This window comes from Schistosoma mansoni (assembly GCF_000237925.1).
Source record: "Schistosoma mansoni, WGS project CABG00000000 data, supercontig 0334, strain Puerto Rico, whole genome shotgun sequence".
Lineage (NCBI taxonomy): Eukaryota > Metazoa > Platyhelminthes > Trematoda > Strigeidida > Schistosomatidae > Schistosoma > Schistosoma mansoni.
Genome location: NW_017386184.1, coordinates 35,168 through 52,685, shown reverse-complemented (window position 1 = coordinate 52,685; position 17,518 = coordinate 35,168). Strand labels below are relative to the sequence as shown.

Sequence of the window (17,518 nt, the reverse complement as noted above, 5' to 3'; positions counted from 1 at the left end):
TCTGCTTAATTGACTGTGAGTCAAAACAGAACTTCTGAAACCGTGTTTATTTTTTACATGTAAATATTCCAAGTCCGCTTTTGTTTCTATTCATTATTTATGTTTTCCTGGTGGGTCTCCCTGACAAATAAGATGTTCTTCTCCTTGTCTTTTCCCCCCTTACTTATACATGAGATTTATTCCTAACCATTCAAAGGTTGCACTTAAAAACACAATGTCTTGTATCACACTAAAATAAATTGACTCTTCATTTTCATTATATTTCCAGAACGTAAATGTGACCCGTGCAAATTAATATTTGACGATTGTTCTCTGAAATCAATCCGGACTTTAATAGCACCATTGTAAACTATTCTGTATAAACGCTTATTCCACCATCAAATTTTACAGCGTTAATGATTTTTTCGTTCATTTTTGTTATATATATATATTACTGTTGTTTCTTATACATCTTTACAAAAATACTGACTATATTATTAACACATTAAATCTGTGGTAAGCAAGATAAAGTTGTTAACAGATCTAAACAAGACAGAGTAAACATGGACTTACGTTAATGAACGTAATTTTTAAAATATAGCCCTATACTTTTACAACCATCAATGTATTTGAGTCAATATCTAGATAAGCGCCATTTCTGTAAGCAATATAAAAGTTGGCGCTATGCGACAAACAACTCATTATCGAGAAGTAACGCAGATCAGATCTACAGTTGTCTACAACAAAAAATATTGCAGTGAATGAATGATCATTCAGTTCGGAGCATAAATTTTACCGAATTTCTCAATGTTCCTTGTTAGGATTCGTCAGTTAACAAATATAGCAGGTGTCTAGTAGGAAGAACTGTGGATCTTTTTGATATATGAATGGTATCAAGTCAAGCGTAGGAGTGGGTCATATTTTCCGTGTATCTGCATTTGGTGGGACTGAGAAAAAAGAGATGGCGAAGGACAAGCCGTGGAGCGCACAAACTTTATGACTACCGGAGTTAAATCACCTGCAATCGGGACATTAAGGCAAGATTAACTAAAATTGTTCCCTCTTGTTAAGTAGACGTTTAAGCAAGTAAATTTGTGTGAATGAGAGAGAAAAATCGAACAGTATGGTGACAAACGGACACAAGACTATATGAATTGTAGTGATTCCCCTTGATCACAAGGGGAAGGTCGACATCATTTACCTTGATTTCTCAAAAGCTTTTGATAGACTCAACCATATGTCTTATCACAAAGCTTAAACGATTGGGTATGAAACCACCTCTAATTGACTTCATGTCTAAAAAATCGACATTTTAAGGTCAGGGCTAACTTCACTTTCTCTCAGGCTATGGAATATCTCAGTGGGGTCCCCTAGGCTCATTACTAGGACCTCTACTCGTCTTGATTTATATAAACAATTTTCCACAACAAGTATCGTCTAACTTATTGCTTTTTGCTGATGATATGAAACTTTGGAGAGACATGCGCAACCAAGAGGATATAGTGACACTTTAGGAGGACCGAACTCGACTTCAAAGTTGGGCAGACGACAACGGACTAACCTTCAACACTTCAAAGTGCAAAGTAGTCCATCTGAGACATGTTACAGACTATAGTCAAAACTTAGGAAACTCCTCTCTAGAAGTATCACAAGTCGAAAAAGATTTAGGAATGTTGGTACCGTAAGACTTGAAGTCGTGAGCTAACTACGACAAAAACGTATTTCAAGCAAACCTTGCACTGGTAACATTGAAGCGCATTTTCAGCCAGTTTAACGGTAGAACTTTCCACATAATCTTCAACAGTTTTATTCGTCCCCGTTTAGAGTACGGAAACATAGTATTCCCTCCCTCCCCCCAAAAGGATAAGGACACTCTGGAACGTATCGAACGTCGAGCCACGAAATCAGTTCGGGGACTCAAATTCAAACCTTACGAAGAGGGCCTCCAATCACTTAGCCTTTACCCGTTAGAGTACAGGTGTCTTAGAGGTGACCTTCTTATGACTTACAGTATCCTTAATACTTCTGGTCATCCCCTTAAACATCTTCTTAAGTCTAGTCACAACACTAACCTAAGAGGTAACACCTAGAAACTGGAGACCCAAAATAGCAGAACAGACTGCAGACACATCTACTCCGTAAGAGTTGTCAAATTCTGGAATTCACTGAGGACTGAGCTAGTCCAAGCGACTTCCCTGGAGTCCTTTAGGAGGAAACTTGATTTATTCTTAAGGACTAAGGATAACATATTATTTGAACCATTTGACCTCTGATTCTGAATCGACTCTTGCGCTACAGTTATGAGCAAAGTCTTTGGGTTCTTTAAGAAGACGGGTTTTAACTCATGCAAGTTCACTTGGTTCATAATTATTAAAGAATAGCTTCAGTGGCGTGTTTCCACGGTGTACGTGTCAATAGTATGCATTATTTAGTACAATTCAGAAGACGCAGAATGTTACAAATTCGTTAAATAGGAGTTGAGGGTCTACCTCAATGACTGTGTCCTGGGAGCTGAATAGCTTGCTTTGTAGTACATTCTGCGTTCGATAGCGAGAAAAGAAATACTGTCTGTTCCACGGGTCCTCTAATGTGGGACACCAAAATTAAACTTCTATCCGCTGTGTGATTTCATCTACAAAATTAGTAGGATCAGTGCGTCAAACTTTAATATTCCTGGTTGTCATACTAACTTAGGTCGCCTCGTTCTAAACCATCACTATGCACTTGTAGTTGAGTAAAGCATCCCTCACATCGGTTTTTCTGCCAGTGTTCGGAAAACCTTTGAATTTTGTTGTCATCTCTATCAAACAAGGTCATGTCATCTTCCCTTGCCAAGGTCTATAGACTGTCCATAGTAGTAAAGAAATGTACTTGCTAAATCTACTTGTAGCTTCGAATGTTGACGGTTTTACGAGTTCATCGTCTCATAATTTCTAGATCGAATGCTCTGTCTGACCACAGCTTAGAATTAACGAGGTCAACGTAATGCAATAATTAGCGCACGTTGTAATAGTGCCAACCACTTTAGAGTAAGTATTTTCTATATTTCGCTCCCTTGTCTTTGTCGTATGCCTCATAACATCTATGCTTCTAATCGAGTGGTGAGATAAAACTATATGATTTTCTTAGGTTGCCAAGCTTTCAATTTAAAACTAGTCTGGAAATAAGTGGGGCCGTTTTAGACCCTGCATACTTAATAGTAGTCGGTGGATACAGTATATTTTTCCCTCATTGAGTCTCATTCGAATTGCTTCAACCCTTAAAAACCTGTGTAATCATTTGTATTCTCACTGTGGACGGACTAACGTACCTGTTTTTCATAAGCCCCCGACATCTACTATTGTCGTCTTACTTTTGTGAAAGAACTTTCTCACATCGTATAAATCATTAGTCCATGGTAAATGTGTACTTAGCTCTTCACAGAAATATTAGAATATTTTCTTATGTAAAAAGCATATGGATAATTGTTTCGCTAGCGTAAAACCATGTAGTGAAGTATATCCACTCTTATATGAAGTGAACTTGTGCATCCTCGGACTCCGTGTGAGATTTAAAATGCCAGTCTTAAGTAAGGGTAGTGGTTGTTTTCAACTTCGTTTAATGTTGTACGTAGTAGCACCGGAAAAACTAAGCCCTTCGAGTGTCTGTTTTCTTGTTGCTGTTTAGTGTGACTTAGTCAGCCCACTAATCATTAGTTTGTATCCTTGTCTTATGCCATTGTAAGGTAATTTATGGATATATAATCTTCCCTTTTAGATGGTTTAGGTATTCGTTTCTTTACGACCACTTCTGGATGCTTAGTGGAGGAGCCCATTGTTCTAAGCAAGTTGAAACGAGGAACTGGTGGGAGAGCTTCATTTAATGGCATAACCGTGACCGTGTTTGGTGGTACTGGATACTTAGGTCGGAATTTAATGGCACAACTAGCCAAAACTGGAACACAGATTATTCTTCCATACAGATGTGACCCTCATATGATCAGAGATGTAAAAGTTATTGGAGATCTGGGGCAAGTTTTATTTTTGGTACGTAATTCTTAGGGCTACTTTTTTATATATACAAACGTGAATGTAGAGTTCATGTGTATTCAGAAACATTCAATATTTATCTCGAGATTGATTGGATTCTTCTGTCTACTTATTTTTTATCTTTCTCGTTTTTTTTTGGGGGGGGGGAAGGGTAGCGCTTCAACCGCTCTTCCCAATGTTGTTATATAGAGCTGTTCGCCATCACACATTTTTCGCAATAAATATGTGAATTAAAGGCCCTTTCACCTGAATTTAATATTCCTTTTAGCGAACTTAATGAATAGATCATCAAACTGTTATCATTAGGTTATATGATCTAATTGATTTGAAACCTAAACAATCCTGTGACGCTGAAAATTTTAAAAGTCAACTTTACTGTGAAGAAACAGATTTTCGGTAAAGTTATCCTTCAAATGCATTGTTGCACTGCCATATTCGCTGAAAGTTTACTACATTTTTTATCCCTGCCTTATATTATTTCGTCAGTTTCGGGACCGGACTTTCGGACTTTGTTTGGGAGCGTGGAAGTTCATGTGTCGACGATTTTCTTATAAATTTGTGTACGTTTATGAAATAAAACAGCATTTCATCCTCATATGGGGTTCAAATACCGGTACTAAATCGGTTTTCCGACTTTGAATGGTACTTCGGTTATATGGTCATTGTTTGTTGGTTGAACCAGTTATATTGTATCCTTTGAGACAATGACAAACTCACTCAAATATCTTAAATTTATGTTCAAATGTAGCAACTTGTAGTTTGACGGTGATTTTTAGAACTTTCCGCTGTTGTGATCACAAAGTGTAGAAATCTGTTTTCTGGATACTCAGTTTGTTTATTTTTATGCATACATTTTCTTTATGATTGTCTATATATATATATATATATATATATATATATATATATATATATATACAGAATTCAGCAATCCCTGCTACCCCCCTTCATGATAAAAATGTTAATAATTATTAATGCAGCGTTACTATCTATATTTTGGAGAACTAATATGATGCTTACATTAAATTTGTAGCCTTTTGATTTGAAAGATGATGAGTCCTTAAGAAAGGCTATGAAGTATAGTGATGTGGTCATCAACCTAACAGGCACAGAATCTGACACTAGAAACTTTACTATCGAACATGTACACATTGATGCGGCCTCTCGAATTGCAAGGATATCTAAAGAGTTAGGAGTTCAGCAACTGGTCCATGTATCTGCACTGTGTCAAAATAAGAATCCTCCGAAATATGTTCGAAAGCATTCTCGATTTATGGTATCTAAAGCAATTGGTGAAGAAGAGGTTCTGCGTGAACGTCCAGACGCTACAATTTTCAGACCAGCTGAAATATGGGGACCACATGATCGTTTTTTGTGTTATTTTGCTTCAAGACGTAAGTTAAATTGTTTCTTTTGAATACTTTGTTCACTTACTAAGATCATAGTCTATGATTTAAGCGTAGCAGAACGTCTATTATTAAGTACTGTAGAGAAGTCTATTTAAATATATTTGTGTTCCCTACTCACTTTTCGGTTTCTAGTTTCGAGATATATGTATAAGTAAAGGTTTTTTTCTCAATTCCCACAACTATTTGCGTAACATTAGTGTTTACCTCCTTGACATAGTGATTTAGACATCACAGGAGTTCTTTATGTTACCGAAAATACCTCGCACTTAGCATCTTCCTAATTTCCCATCTGTTAACTTTATCAGTTCAATGGACGGTTATGAAACATACCTCCAAGTAATTAGATGTCTAAAGTCACAATGTAGATTATATTATTAACTATGTTTTATCCAGTGAATAAGTTTACAATTGCTCATCTGTTTAGGTCATATACTCGACTTGTACAGCCTCTTATGTTATGGGAAATAAATGCCTTGTTTACAGGTTCATTAGATTTTGTCTCATTTTACAGATCTCAGTTGTGTTATCCATGTAGACTTGTAAGGTCACGGACTAACAAAAGACTGTCTGACGTGACCTTAAGCCGTTTTATACACAGACAGGTAGTGATTCTAACAGATATTCGTACAATCAGTCAGTCAGTCAGCTACAACGTAGGACCAGGCACATATGTGCATCTGTCCAAGTTGCCATACCTCGTTACCACAACAAGATCAACACTGGATTCATAGAAGTAGTTAATTTAGTGGTGGTAGTATATAAAGAAAGGTTGTATATAAGGATATAGTATAGGAAGGAAAAAAGTTATGAAGCAATTTTAATCTCATAGCTTAAGGGAAGACAGAAAGTGTATACACCTACGCCATTGTGATCGATTATGAGCTATGTCACCTAGAGTCTCTAACCATTGGTTACGATAGTCACGCGGATCCCAACCAGGTAGTCTGCATCTGCCAACATGGCTCAGACTAGAAGTTAGTGACTTCAGGCACTCCCGACCGTTGCTGCTACCTTGACGTGGTGGTCGGGCTTGCCTATCATGATGATCCAATCGAGCTATGCTGGCTGGAACAATCGTTCCTCAAGGTCCTAACATGCCAGACAGGTCGGTTGAAGAGCGGTAAGACTAAAAGCAGCAATCCCAAGGTCCGAAGGCGAAGTCGTACTGCCGACTGTACAGAGGTGTGACGGCAGTAAGGTGTTTCCTTCAGACAACCAGCATAACGGCAATGCTGCTTTCCCACAAGGAGGGGTGGGGTTAGAAAAGGTCGACCCTAAAAATGCACACCTCGCCTTATTCCACGGATATCCGTCTCCGGAGGTAAGGCCCCAACAAGTACGGAGCTAACACAAAAACTACCCACAAAAAGGTCGCGTGTGACCGACCTCAAGCAGGTGTCCCTTGGGCACTGCGGTCACGCTCTCAGGTCATTAAGACCACTTCTAACCCAATTTCCTTTACAGGTACCCCTAGAAGAACCCTTCCACGGTGTGGGCAACCGGGAAGTGATAACTGCCCTCATACCTCTAACAACACTCAAGACCACTGTATTCATAATCAATCTCCTTCTTCAATTCCTACTATTCCTTCTACCTTGACTTTCAACACTAAACTTCCTCTTTCGGTCTCCTCCTAAAGTGTCACCATGGCCAACGATTCTAGTGCGCGAAACACTGTCCCGGGTCTACTAAAACCTCGCTCCAAACTACACATTGGAGCCTTCAACGTACGTACCCTATGCCAAATCGGTCAACAGGCCTCCTTAGCTAAAACCCTAGAATCTCGTACCATTGATGTATGCTGTGTCTCCGAAACACACGTACAGGATCCTAGTGTAGTCATTCACTTGACCTCACCTCGCCAAAATGTACAGCCAACGAAACACACCCTCCGTGTATCTGGCGACCCGTTGGCTAGTTCTCGTTGACTTGCAGGTGTAGGCATAGCACTAAGTACAAGGGCAGAACAGGCACTACTAGAATGGATCCCCGTTAACAGTCGCCTGTGTGCTGTCCGGCTAAATGGCTCCGTAAGAACTCGGAAGGATAGGGACACACGTCGTTGCCTTTTCGTCGTTTCTGCCTACGCTCCCGCTGACTGCAGCCATGATGAAGTGAAAGATGACTTTTACAGAAAGCTCTCTGAGCTTCTTCAGAAAGCCAAGCGCTCAGACATAGTAGTCGTAGCGAGTGACTTTAATGCCCAGGTAGGCAGCTTAAATCAAACAGAAAGACATTTAGGTGGATATTTTAGTATTCCGGCCCAACGAACCGATAATGGTGATCGTCTGTTGCAACTATGCTCAGACAATCGTTTATTTTTAGCAATCACTAATTTTAAGCATAAGGAGAGACATCGTCTAACATGGCGACCACCTGCACCAAACCAACGATGGACTCAAATAGACCATATTGCCATCAGTCATCGTTGGAGAGGCTCGATAGAAGATTGTAGCTCGTATTGGAATACTTGTTTAGACTCTGATCACGCTTTAATACGAGCGCGCATTTGTCTGCGCCTCAATGGACGCAGGAAAATTACACTAAGAAGACCCATTAGGATTGAACTGGAGGACGAAAAAGCCAAATGCGAATTCCAGAAACAACTGAGTTCACATTTAGGCGGTTCTGTAAACGAGACTGACCCAGATGCTGCTTGGAAAGACACACGAACAGTTGTGGAAACAGCAGTAACATCTATTAGTTATTTAAACCATAGGGTTCCAAAAAACCAATGGATTTCTTCTAAGTCTATTTCACTGATGGATTCGCGTAAACTCATCCCATCAGGCTCTGAACACGACGAAGAGCGTAAACAAATTAGATCTAGGTTAACTAGAAGTCTAAGGAACGATCGTGAGCAGTGGTGGGCAACGAAAGCAAAAGAGATGGAAAAGGCAGCGGCTGTAGGCAACACCAGACAACTATTCAGACTAATAAAAGAAACCGGAATTAAGAAGTCAAGTGTAAGTGAGACAATCTCGGAAAAAGACGGAACCCTTATCTGCTCTCAACCCAAACGTTTAGAACGATGGGCGGAACACTTTAAGGAGCAGTTCAGCTGGCTTTCAGCTACTGCACAACTACCTACTATTCCCAAACAGTCTGAATGGAACATTGAAGTACGCCCCTCGACCCTACCTGAATTTCAAAAGGCTATAATTAATCTGAAAAGAGGAAGAGCAGCTGGTCCAGATGGATTGGCTCCAGAGGTCTGTATGGTGGCCCAATTTAAGCGACTAGGTTAACTAATATTCTGGCTAAAATCTGGGAGTTGAACGTAATCCCATCCGACTGGGCACAATCACTTATTGTCCCAATATATAAGGAGGGGCTAAAATCATCCTGTGATAACCATAGAGGGATTAGTCTGATAAACATAGCATCTAAAATACTAGTCTCAATAATTATCGGACGCCTAACTAAGACTCGTGAACTGCAAACACGAGAAAATCAGGTTGGCTTCAGACCTGGTCGTGGCTGTATCGACCACATAATCACTATTCGTCAAGTTTTAGAGCACAGACATGCTTATCGGCGTCCGACAATGATAGTTTTTCTTGACTTGACACGTAACACGTGGCCCAACCATCTCAGTCGATGAAGATTCATGACCTCATCAACCGATTTACCATCATTCCCTAATACCCTGCGTCTAACCTCACTATTACTTACCTGGTGATCCCAGCAGATGCGAGCAATATTTCTAAGGCATCTGTGGTCAAATACTAGTAACCTACGAGTATCTTCTACTCTTAATGGCCATGTTTCACAGCCGTAAAGTAGAACAGAGCGAACTGCTGCGCAGTATACTCGACCCTTAATTGATAGACGGATATCTCGTCTTCGCCATAGGTGACGTAATTTGGTAAAAGCCAAACGAGCTTTTTGAATCCATGCTGAGATTTCGTCAGATACCAACCCATTAGGGCTGATCAGATTTCCGAGATAAGTGAAGTTGTCGACGCGTTCGACTACTTCGCTCCCTATCCTTAGTTCTGGTGTTGACGCAGGCCAGTCCTGGATTAACAATTTACATTTAGATGGGGAGAAACACATCCCAAACATCCTGGCATTATTACCCAGTTCTAACAGAAGACTCTGCATTTTGTCAGAGTCTTCACCAAACAGGACTATGTCATCTGCGTATTCTAAGTCGATAAATGAACCTCCTGGTAGAAGATCAATTCCTGAAAATTCAGTCGACGAGAGTGTTATTTCCAGCAACAGGTCTATAATGAAGTTAAACAAAAATGGGGATAGTGGACAACCTTGACGGACACTACTTGAGGTTGTAAAATCAGATGACAGTTCGCCATAAGCTCTCACTCGACTGGTAGTGTTCGAGTAAATAGCCTTCACAAGGTTTATGTACTTCTCAGGTACACCTTTTAATGATAGACACTACCACAGAACCTCTCAGTCTACAGAGTCAAATGCTGCTTTCAAGTCAAGAAAAACTATCGTTGTCGGACGCCGATAAGCATGTCTGTGCTCTAAAACTTGACGAATAGTGATTATGTGGTCGATACAGCCACGACCAGGTCTGAAGCCAACCTGATTTTCTCGTGTTTGCAGTTCACGAGTCTTAGTTAGGCGTCCGATAATTATTGAGACTAGTATTTTAGATGCTATGTTTATCAGACTAATCCCTCTATGGTTATCACAGGATGATTTTAGCCCCTCCTTATATATTGGGACAATAAGTGATTGTGCCCAGTCGGATGGGATTACGTCCAACTCCCAGATTTTAGCCAGAATATTAGTTAACCTAGTCGCTTAAATTGGGCCACCATACAGACCTCTGGAGCCAATCCATCTGGACCAGCTGCTCTTCCTCTTTTCAGATTAATTATAGCCTTTTGAAATTCAGGTAGGGTCGAGGGGCGTACTTCAATGTTCCATTCAGACTGTTTGGGAATAGTAGGTAGTTGTGCAGTAGCTGAAAGCCAGCTGAACTGCTCCTTAAAGTGTTCCGCCCATCGTTCTAAACGTTTGGGTTGAGAGCAGATAAGGGTTCCGTCTTTTTCCGAGATTGTCTCACTTACACTTGACTTCTTAATTCCGGTTTCTTTTATTAGTCTGAATAGTTGTCTGGTGTTGCCTACAGCCGCTGCCTTTTCCATCTCTTTTGCTTTCGTTGCCCACCACTGCTCACGATCGTTCCTTAGACTTCTAGTTAACCTAGATCTAATTTGTTTACGCTCTTCGTCGTGTTCAGAGCCTGATGGGATGAGTTTACGCGAATCCATCAGTGAAATAGACTTAGAAGAAATCCATTGGTTTTTTGGAACCCTATGGTTTAAATAACTAATAGATGTTACTGCTGTTTCCACAACTGTTCGTATGTCTTTCCAAGCAGCATCTGGGTCAGTCTTGTTTACAGAACTGCCTAGATGTGAACTCAGTTGTTTCTGGAATTCGCATTTGGCTTTCTCGTCCTTCAGTTCAATCCTAATGGGTCTTCTTAGTGTAGTTTTCCTGCGTCCAGTGAGGCGCAGACAAATGCGCACTCGTATTAAAGCGTGATCAGAGTCTAAACAAGTATTCCAATACGAGCTACAATCTTCTATCGAGCCTCTCCAACGATGACTGATGGCAATATGGTCTATTTGAGTCCATCGTTGGTTTGGTGCAGGTGGTCGCCATGTTAGACGATGTCTCTCCTTATGCTTAAAATTAGTGATTGCTAAAAATAAACGATTGTCTGAGCATAGTTGCAACAGACGATCACCATTATCGGTTCGTTGGGCCGGAATACTAAAATATCCACCTAAATGTCTTTCTGTTTGATTTAAGCTGCCTACCTGGGCATTAAAGTCACTCGCTACGACTACTATGTCTGAGCGCTTGGCTTTCTGAAGAAGCTCAGAGAGCTTTCTGTAAAAGTCATCTTTCACTTCATCATGGCTGCAGTCAGCGGGAGCGTAGGCAGAAACGACGAAAAGGCAACGACGTGTGTCCCTATCCTTCCGAGTTCTTACGGAGCCATTTAGCCGGACAGCACACAGGCGACTGTTAACGGGGATCCATTCTAGTAGTGCCTGTTCTGCCCTTGTACTTAGTGCTATGCCTACACCTGCAAGTCAACGAGAACTAGCCAACGGGTCGCCAGATACACGGAGGGTGTGTTTCGTTGGCTGTACATTTTGGCGAGGTGAGGTCAAGTGAATGACTACACTAGGATCCTGTACGTGTGTTTCGGAGACACAGCATACATCAATGGTACGAGATTCTAGGGTTTTAGCTAAGGAGGCCTGTTGACCGATTTGGCATAGGGTACGTACGTTGAAGGCTCCAATGTGTAGTTTGGAGCGAGGTTTTAGTAGACCCGGGACAGTGTTTCGCGCACTAGAATCGTTGGCCATGGTGACACTTTAGGAGGAGACCGAAAGAGGAAGTTTAGTGTTGAAAGTCAAGGTAGAAGGAATAGTAGGAATTGAAGAAGGAGATTGATTATGAATACAGTGGTCTTGAGTGTTGTTAGAGGTATGAGGGCAGTTATCACTTCCCGGTTGCCCACACCGTGGAAGGGTTCTTCTAGGGGTACCTGTAAAGGAAATTGGGTTAGAAGTGGTCTTAATGACCTGAGAGCGTGACCGCAGTGCCCAAGGGACACCTGCTTGAGGTCGGTCACACGCGACCTTTTTGTGGGTAGTTTTTGTGTTAGCTCCGTACTTGTTGGGGCCTTACCTCCGGAGACGGATATCCGTGGAATAAGGCGAGGTGTGCATTTTTAGGGTCGACCTTTTCTAACCCCACCCCTCCTTGTGGGAAAGCAGCATTGCCGTTATGCTGGTTGTCTGAAGGAAACACCTTACTGCCGTCACACCTCTGTACAGTCGGCAGTACGACTTCGCCTTCGGACCTTGGGATTGCTGCTTTTAGTCTTACCGCTCTTCAACCGACCTGTCTGGCATGTTAGGACCTTGAGGAACGATTGTTCCAGCCAGCATAGCTCGATTGGATCATCATGATAGGCAAGCCCGACCACCACGTCAAGGTAGCAGCAACGGTCGGTCGTACAATCAATGCTAATACTTTATTTTCTTAGGGATCATATCTCTCTGTTCCTGCTCCTATGTACCAATTTACTGTGATATATCAAATTAATGCAGCAATAAAGTGGATATTCCTATAATCATTCCATAATATCTTTACTTACACAAATTGTAGGCTAAACTTAACTCAAATTCTAATGAAACTTCATCATGAGTGGACAGATTAAGTATACTGTATCGTTAGGCCACAAAACCAGGTTATTTACGGGATGATGGTTAATCTGGTTTCAAAGTCGGGAACAGTGATAAGTAGCCTGAAACATCGTTTGCTGTAGACTACGCTTGACCTACCCCAACTTCAAAGTAACAGATGCACTAAAGGTATCCAGTTAGGGCGAGTAGACGCATGGTTCATGAATTAGTCTGGTTGCCGACATCTTTCCGTCATTCTCTTTCTGGTTAACTCTTCTAAGTTGCATTATAGAGTGATTTAGGTGGAGGTGGATAGTCTTAAGACCGAGACTCCTCACTGAAAAATTACAATATTATAAACTGTCGTAATTCGAAAAGTTTTGCCAATAAAAGTTAAAGCTCTATTCAGCAGTTGAATAGAAGAGATATATAAGTAGAACACCAACGATTCATTGCTTGTAATCAGTCACTTGCAAATAACGTAGGGTCCCTAGCACAATTGTCTAGTTATCACAACTGATTTGTCATCTATATGTAGTACCCGACAGCTGACCTCAATAGTACTCGTGGTTTCGCCAAACGTTGGTGGTATATATATATATATAATTTCATCTATACCATTTTTATTTCTATTTATTTAAACACATAAATATTGGTACAAGGAAGCACCAGATACATATGCGCCCCACAAATCTCATTCGATTTGCGTGAGGGCTGTGATACTGAAGCAGGTGGTTTTCCTAGGGAGCCACACCCGGAGCCTTTGACCTAAAGGTCTAACCAACAAGGCAGTGGAGCATCGTGAGGAGATGCAGTCCCATGGTAGCCAGTGACCAACAATTGGTTCATACGTTGTTGTGCTGGATAAAGAAAGATTCTAAGAAAGCTAATTTTTATTTAACGCTAGTCAGAGAAACGTTATATATGGTTAGTCATTTTCGATTGTAGCTATATACACCATTGTAATGAAATACCTTGCCTCAGTTGAATTTCACCACAATCTGAAAAGACTTCATATCAAGTGACCCAAGTTCATAAATTTAAACCATATTTAACGAATTAATATAATTCGATATTTGTGTAGTACATGTTTGCCTCATGACTTTGTTTATATTCGATAAATTTTGTTTTAATTATTACTTTAAATAAGTTCGGGACGGATTAACCAGTCGAATTTTTTAAATATAGTTTCATTTTCGATGTTTTCTAAACGATCGATCTCCAACTATGATAATACTTTATTTAAATCTCGGTAAATCTTTATAAGTTCATTGACTGGTTTAAAGCTCGTTGTTGTCATAGTTGGATTTAGAATAGTAAAACTTTCAGTTATCAGATGGGAAATGGAAAGCTGTTCAAGATTATTCACATCTTAGTCAAGTGAAAGTCGGCGTCATGACTCACGAGATTATGTTCATTTTTATAGTTAATAATAAAGTGATTACGTGGAGTTTTAGTCGACAAAAAATCCTACGAGCTGTCTTATTTTGTGTTTTGTTGTCTACTAATTTCCTGTCGGTTTTTGTCAACCGTTATAGACTTCGGGTGGCATAGGTATAAGAGAATATATACTCTTAGCAGTGGTCAGATCTTTTAAAACTTGGGGACAAGCCCAAGTGTCTTCGTGTTTGAAATGAGGACTATTCTGCAATGGTTACCAACTCACTTTATTTTACTTCGTGGAAAATCCAAACACTTTGTTGCTGGGTGGTCATATTTTTTATGATTTAAATTGACTGTCAATTAACCTTTTAGGGATCTTTTTTCGACTTCAAGATTTGTATCTCAAAAGAAGCGTTAAATTCTCAAACGTGTCTTGTTTTACCTAGCACAGGGTACTTATTAGCATATGGATTTTTTTTGAAGTTGGTCGTAAATTTTTTGATTCTATGGATTTTCATATTTATACACTTTGTTCAGCTCGGCGATTCACTAGACTGCAAAGTGTTCATATTCCATTATGGGCTAGTGGAAAAAATACCGTAAAGCAACCTGTTTGTGTACATGATCTTGCTTGTGGAATTGTCAATTCATTGCATAATCCAGAGTCACTAGGACAAATTTATGAAGCCGTTGGTCCTCATCGTTATCGATTAGATGACATGGTAAAATGGATTTACTTCCTTTGTCGATACTTACCTAGTGAGGTATACATAACTCCAATGTCCCCCTTGTTTTTGTAAGTACCTTATATAAATATATCTATCAAAATATTGTCATTCTAGCTTTCCGTTTTTATACAACAATTTGCTCAGTACATTTTGTTGAAAACGGGACTGTCATATATGCATATTATATTTTGAATCATTGATAAGAGCATTTATCCATAGTCAAACCATTGTAATGTGATTTATATGATAAAATACAGAATGAGATGGAAGTAGCCGGATCGATAGTTTGTTTCATGATACTAACTTCCTAAAAGCAAGTATATATATTTTAGAGGTCAGAACTACTGACCAATCGACTAAGCATGTGTTTGAATATTAAAGTCTTTATTTATGTACCAAATACTAAGTCAAAGTAGTATGACTATGGTTTACTTGTTGGCTAGAAAATGAATGATCAATAGTACAAATCAAGGTAAATAAACAGTCAGTGACTACTCACTTCAAGTCTGTCATAACGTTGACTACATTGAATCTCATCTGCATACTTCGTTGAGTTCTTTGATTCAAAAATTTTTCCTGCAGTAGTTTTAAAAAGTATTTCTTTTAAATGGTCAGTTAGTGAGTTCAACTCTTAATAACTATTTTATATTATTTATCACGCCATCATTTCATTCATCTTTTATTTAGTTTGACGTTAGATATTTTCCAGATGTCATATTCAATGTTAAAGTGGGTAAGATATCCTACTTTCAACCACTAACTAGGCCTCCGGTTCGAATCCCTTTCCCACCTCGGTTTGAGGAACCGAGTGTAATCATTAGCCGTTACATCAAGAATTCGGCTCAGAGCCGGGTACTGCAATCTGTACTTGATAAGTGAATCACACTATTTTGTCCTATCTTATCTGAAATTTGATCTTCACTGTATCTATGAACACGGCTGGTACAGATCTGATAAACATTCATCTTTAGTGATTTTGAGACAACTTCGTTATTTTACCTTTTGAATTTGTAGTACCCGATAATGATATCTCATAATCAGAAATTATAGAATTATTCTGCGTATACTAAATTAAGCACACAAAATTAATCAATCAGAATTTTCGAATGCATGGATCAAACTATCTACTAATAAGCTTGAATTATAACGAGCGCTGTAGACAGTTAATTCTAGACAAAAAATAGATTCTAGGTATCTCGAAAGGTTAATGACTACTTGAATGACTCATGTAATACTACCTCTTAGCTCGGACACTTGGAATCTGAGACGGACTGGCGTTTTTGTCTTTAAATTATAGTTATCGCACATTCTTCAATATATAAATGATATTTAAGATGTTTACTCAATTTCATTATTATCTATCATATTTTTAATAAATAACCGTAAGTTATCATGTACACTAGCATAAGTTTAGTAATTTTTCTGTAAAATTAGTTTAGGACAACAACTAGAGTTTACATTTTCGTATAGATGGTCGCATACCTAGTATAGTTCATAAAATTTTCGTATCTTCAAAGCAATATTAAGTCGGGAAGTAGTGTGTTCATATATATAAACTAATCACAGTGGTTAAAAGATCGATATGTCAGTTATGATGCCAATTTTCCAGCATTATGCAAGACTATGTCAGTGTCTACGGACGTGTATTGAGTTCAGCGCTGGCATTTCATGTAGTTGACAGCTGGTTTTTATTGATTCTTTGGTTTATGCAACAGCTAGATTAACGAAAGTGATAGGGTTGATGGTATTTCCAGCCTTCTTTGTTAGTCTTGTTTCCCCTGTATTCACCAGTCAGTGAATGCTTCGCCTTGCAAATAGTACGGTCTTCTTGCTTCTAGCCGAAATCAAACAGATAAGGTGAATATTTAGTATTCGAGACTTAATTCTCTGCAAATTTTGATATTCTTTACATCACGTTTTGTGGCTTGATACTTCTTGAAAAGAGTAAGCAGCGAAACTAGTTCTTGACAATTTTTTGTCGTTCTGACTTCAGGAACTGCAGTGAACCTTCATTCAGTAGTCGGAAAATTATTGCAATAGTTGTTAGCCATTATTCACTTAACTACTAGGTTAGGAACTGTCTGTCAGGGTGAATTGTTTATATGGATTGTCTTATCACTTTTTGTCCACATTCTTTGAATCACTCCATCAATCATTTTCCGTTTTACTGTTCTGTCTTTAAATTAAAATATATTCGTTTTGTCTACTTTTTACTCAGAGCCCGGACTTACATCTATGAAAAGGTTGCTCCCGTTCATTCCTACCTTACTTTTGAACGGTTAGAGAGGGAAAGTGCTACGGATATTTTATCTGGTTACCCAACACTTGATGATCTTAATGTCAAGCTAAGGAAATTGGAGGACCACATTAATCATATTGTATTTCTTCATCGCCGACAGCTCTTCTACTGGGATGCTCTTGGTGAATTTCCGGAGCCGCCTCCTCCCCCTATCCAATTTCAGTAATTTTCTGCTTAATTTGAATTTAATACTTAGAATTCATAGTATGGTATTGTTGTGTGAGAAGTAAATATATACATAAAATCACTCAACATTAATGCAATATTTTAAATTGCCTAATCTATTTATAGCAATGAGTGGTAATGTAGTTATAGAAGTTCAGACTTGAACATGGACCAGTTAAATATGAGCGAAATGATTATGACCAGTGTTTGGTAACGGAAGCAAAGCGGATAGAAAAGGCAATAGTGATGCGTAACGTCCAGCAGTTGTTTTGACTCATCGAAGTAACAGGCGAGTCGGCTGTCAGTGAGATTATTTCAGAAGAAAATGCAGTTGAGG

At 39.3% G+C, this 17,518-nt stretch overlaps 1 protein-coding gene across 2 annotated transcripts; it reads left to right on the top strand.

Annotated features, from left to right (window-relative positions):
* Window positions 1-2,283: 2,283 nt before the first annotated feature.
* Smp_106080.1 (NADH-ubiquinone oxidoreductase 39 kD subunit,putative) lies at window positions 2,284-17,266 on the top strand (the record flags this gene model as incomplete). Of its 2 annotated transcripts, XM_018792362.1 has the most annotated exons (5): window positions 2,284-2,325; window positions 3,736-4,004; window positions 5,038-5,398; window positions 14,527-14,785; window positions 16,936-17,266. In XM_018792362.1, 4 exons carry the CDS (start codon window positions 3,894-3,896, stop codon window positions 17,180-17,182), a joined length of 978 nt encoding a protein of 325 aa, XP_018644505.1. In that variant the 3' UTR covers window positions 17,183-17,266. The 2 variants fall into 2 exon arrangements, with proteins under 2 accessions (XP_018644505.1, XP_018644506.1); XM_018792363.1 differs by lacking the exons at window positions 2,284-2,325; window positions 16,936-17,266 and having other exon boundaries at window positions 3,894-4,004; window positions 14,527-14,829.
* Between the last annotated feature and the right edge of the window lie 252 nt (window positions 17,267-17,518).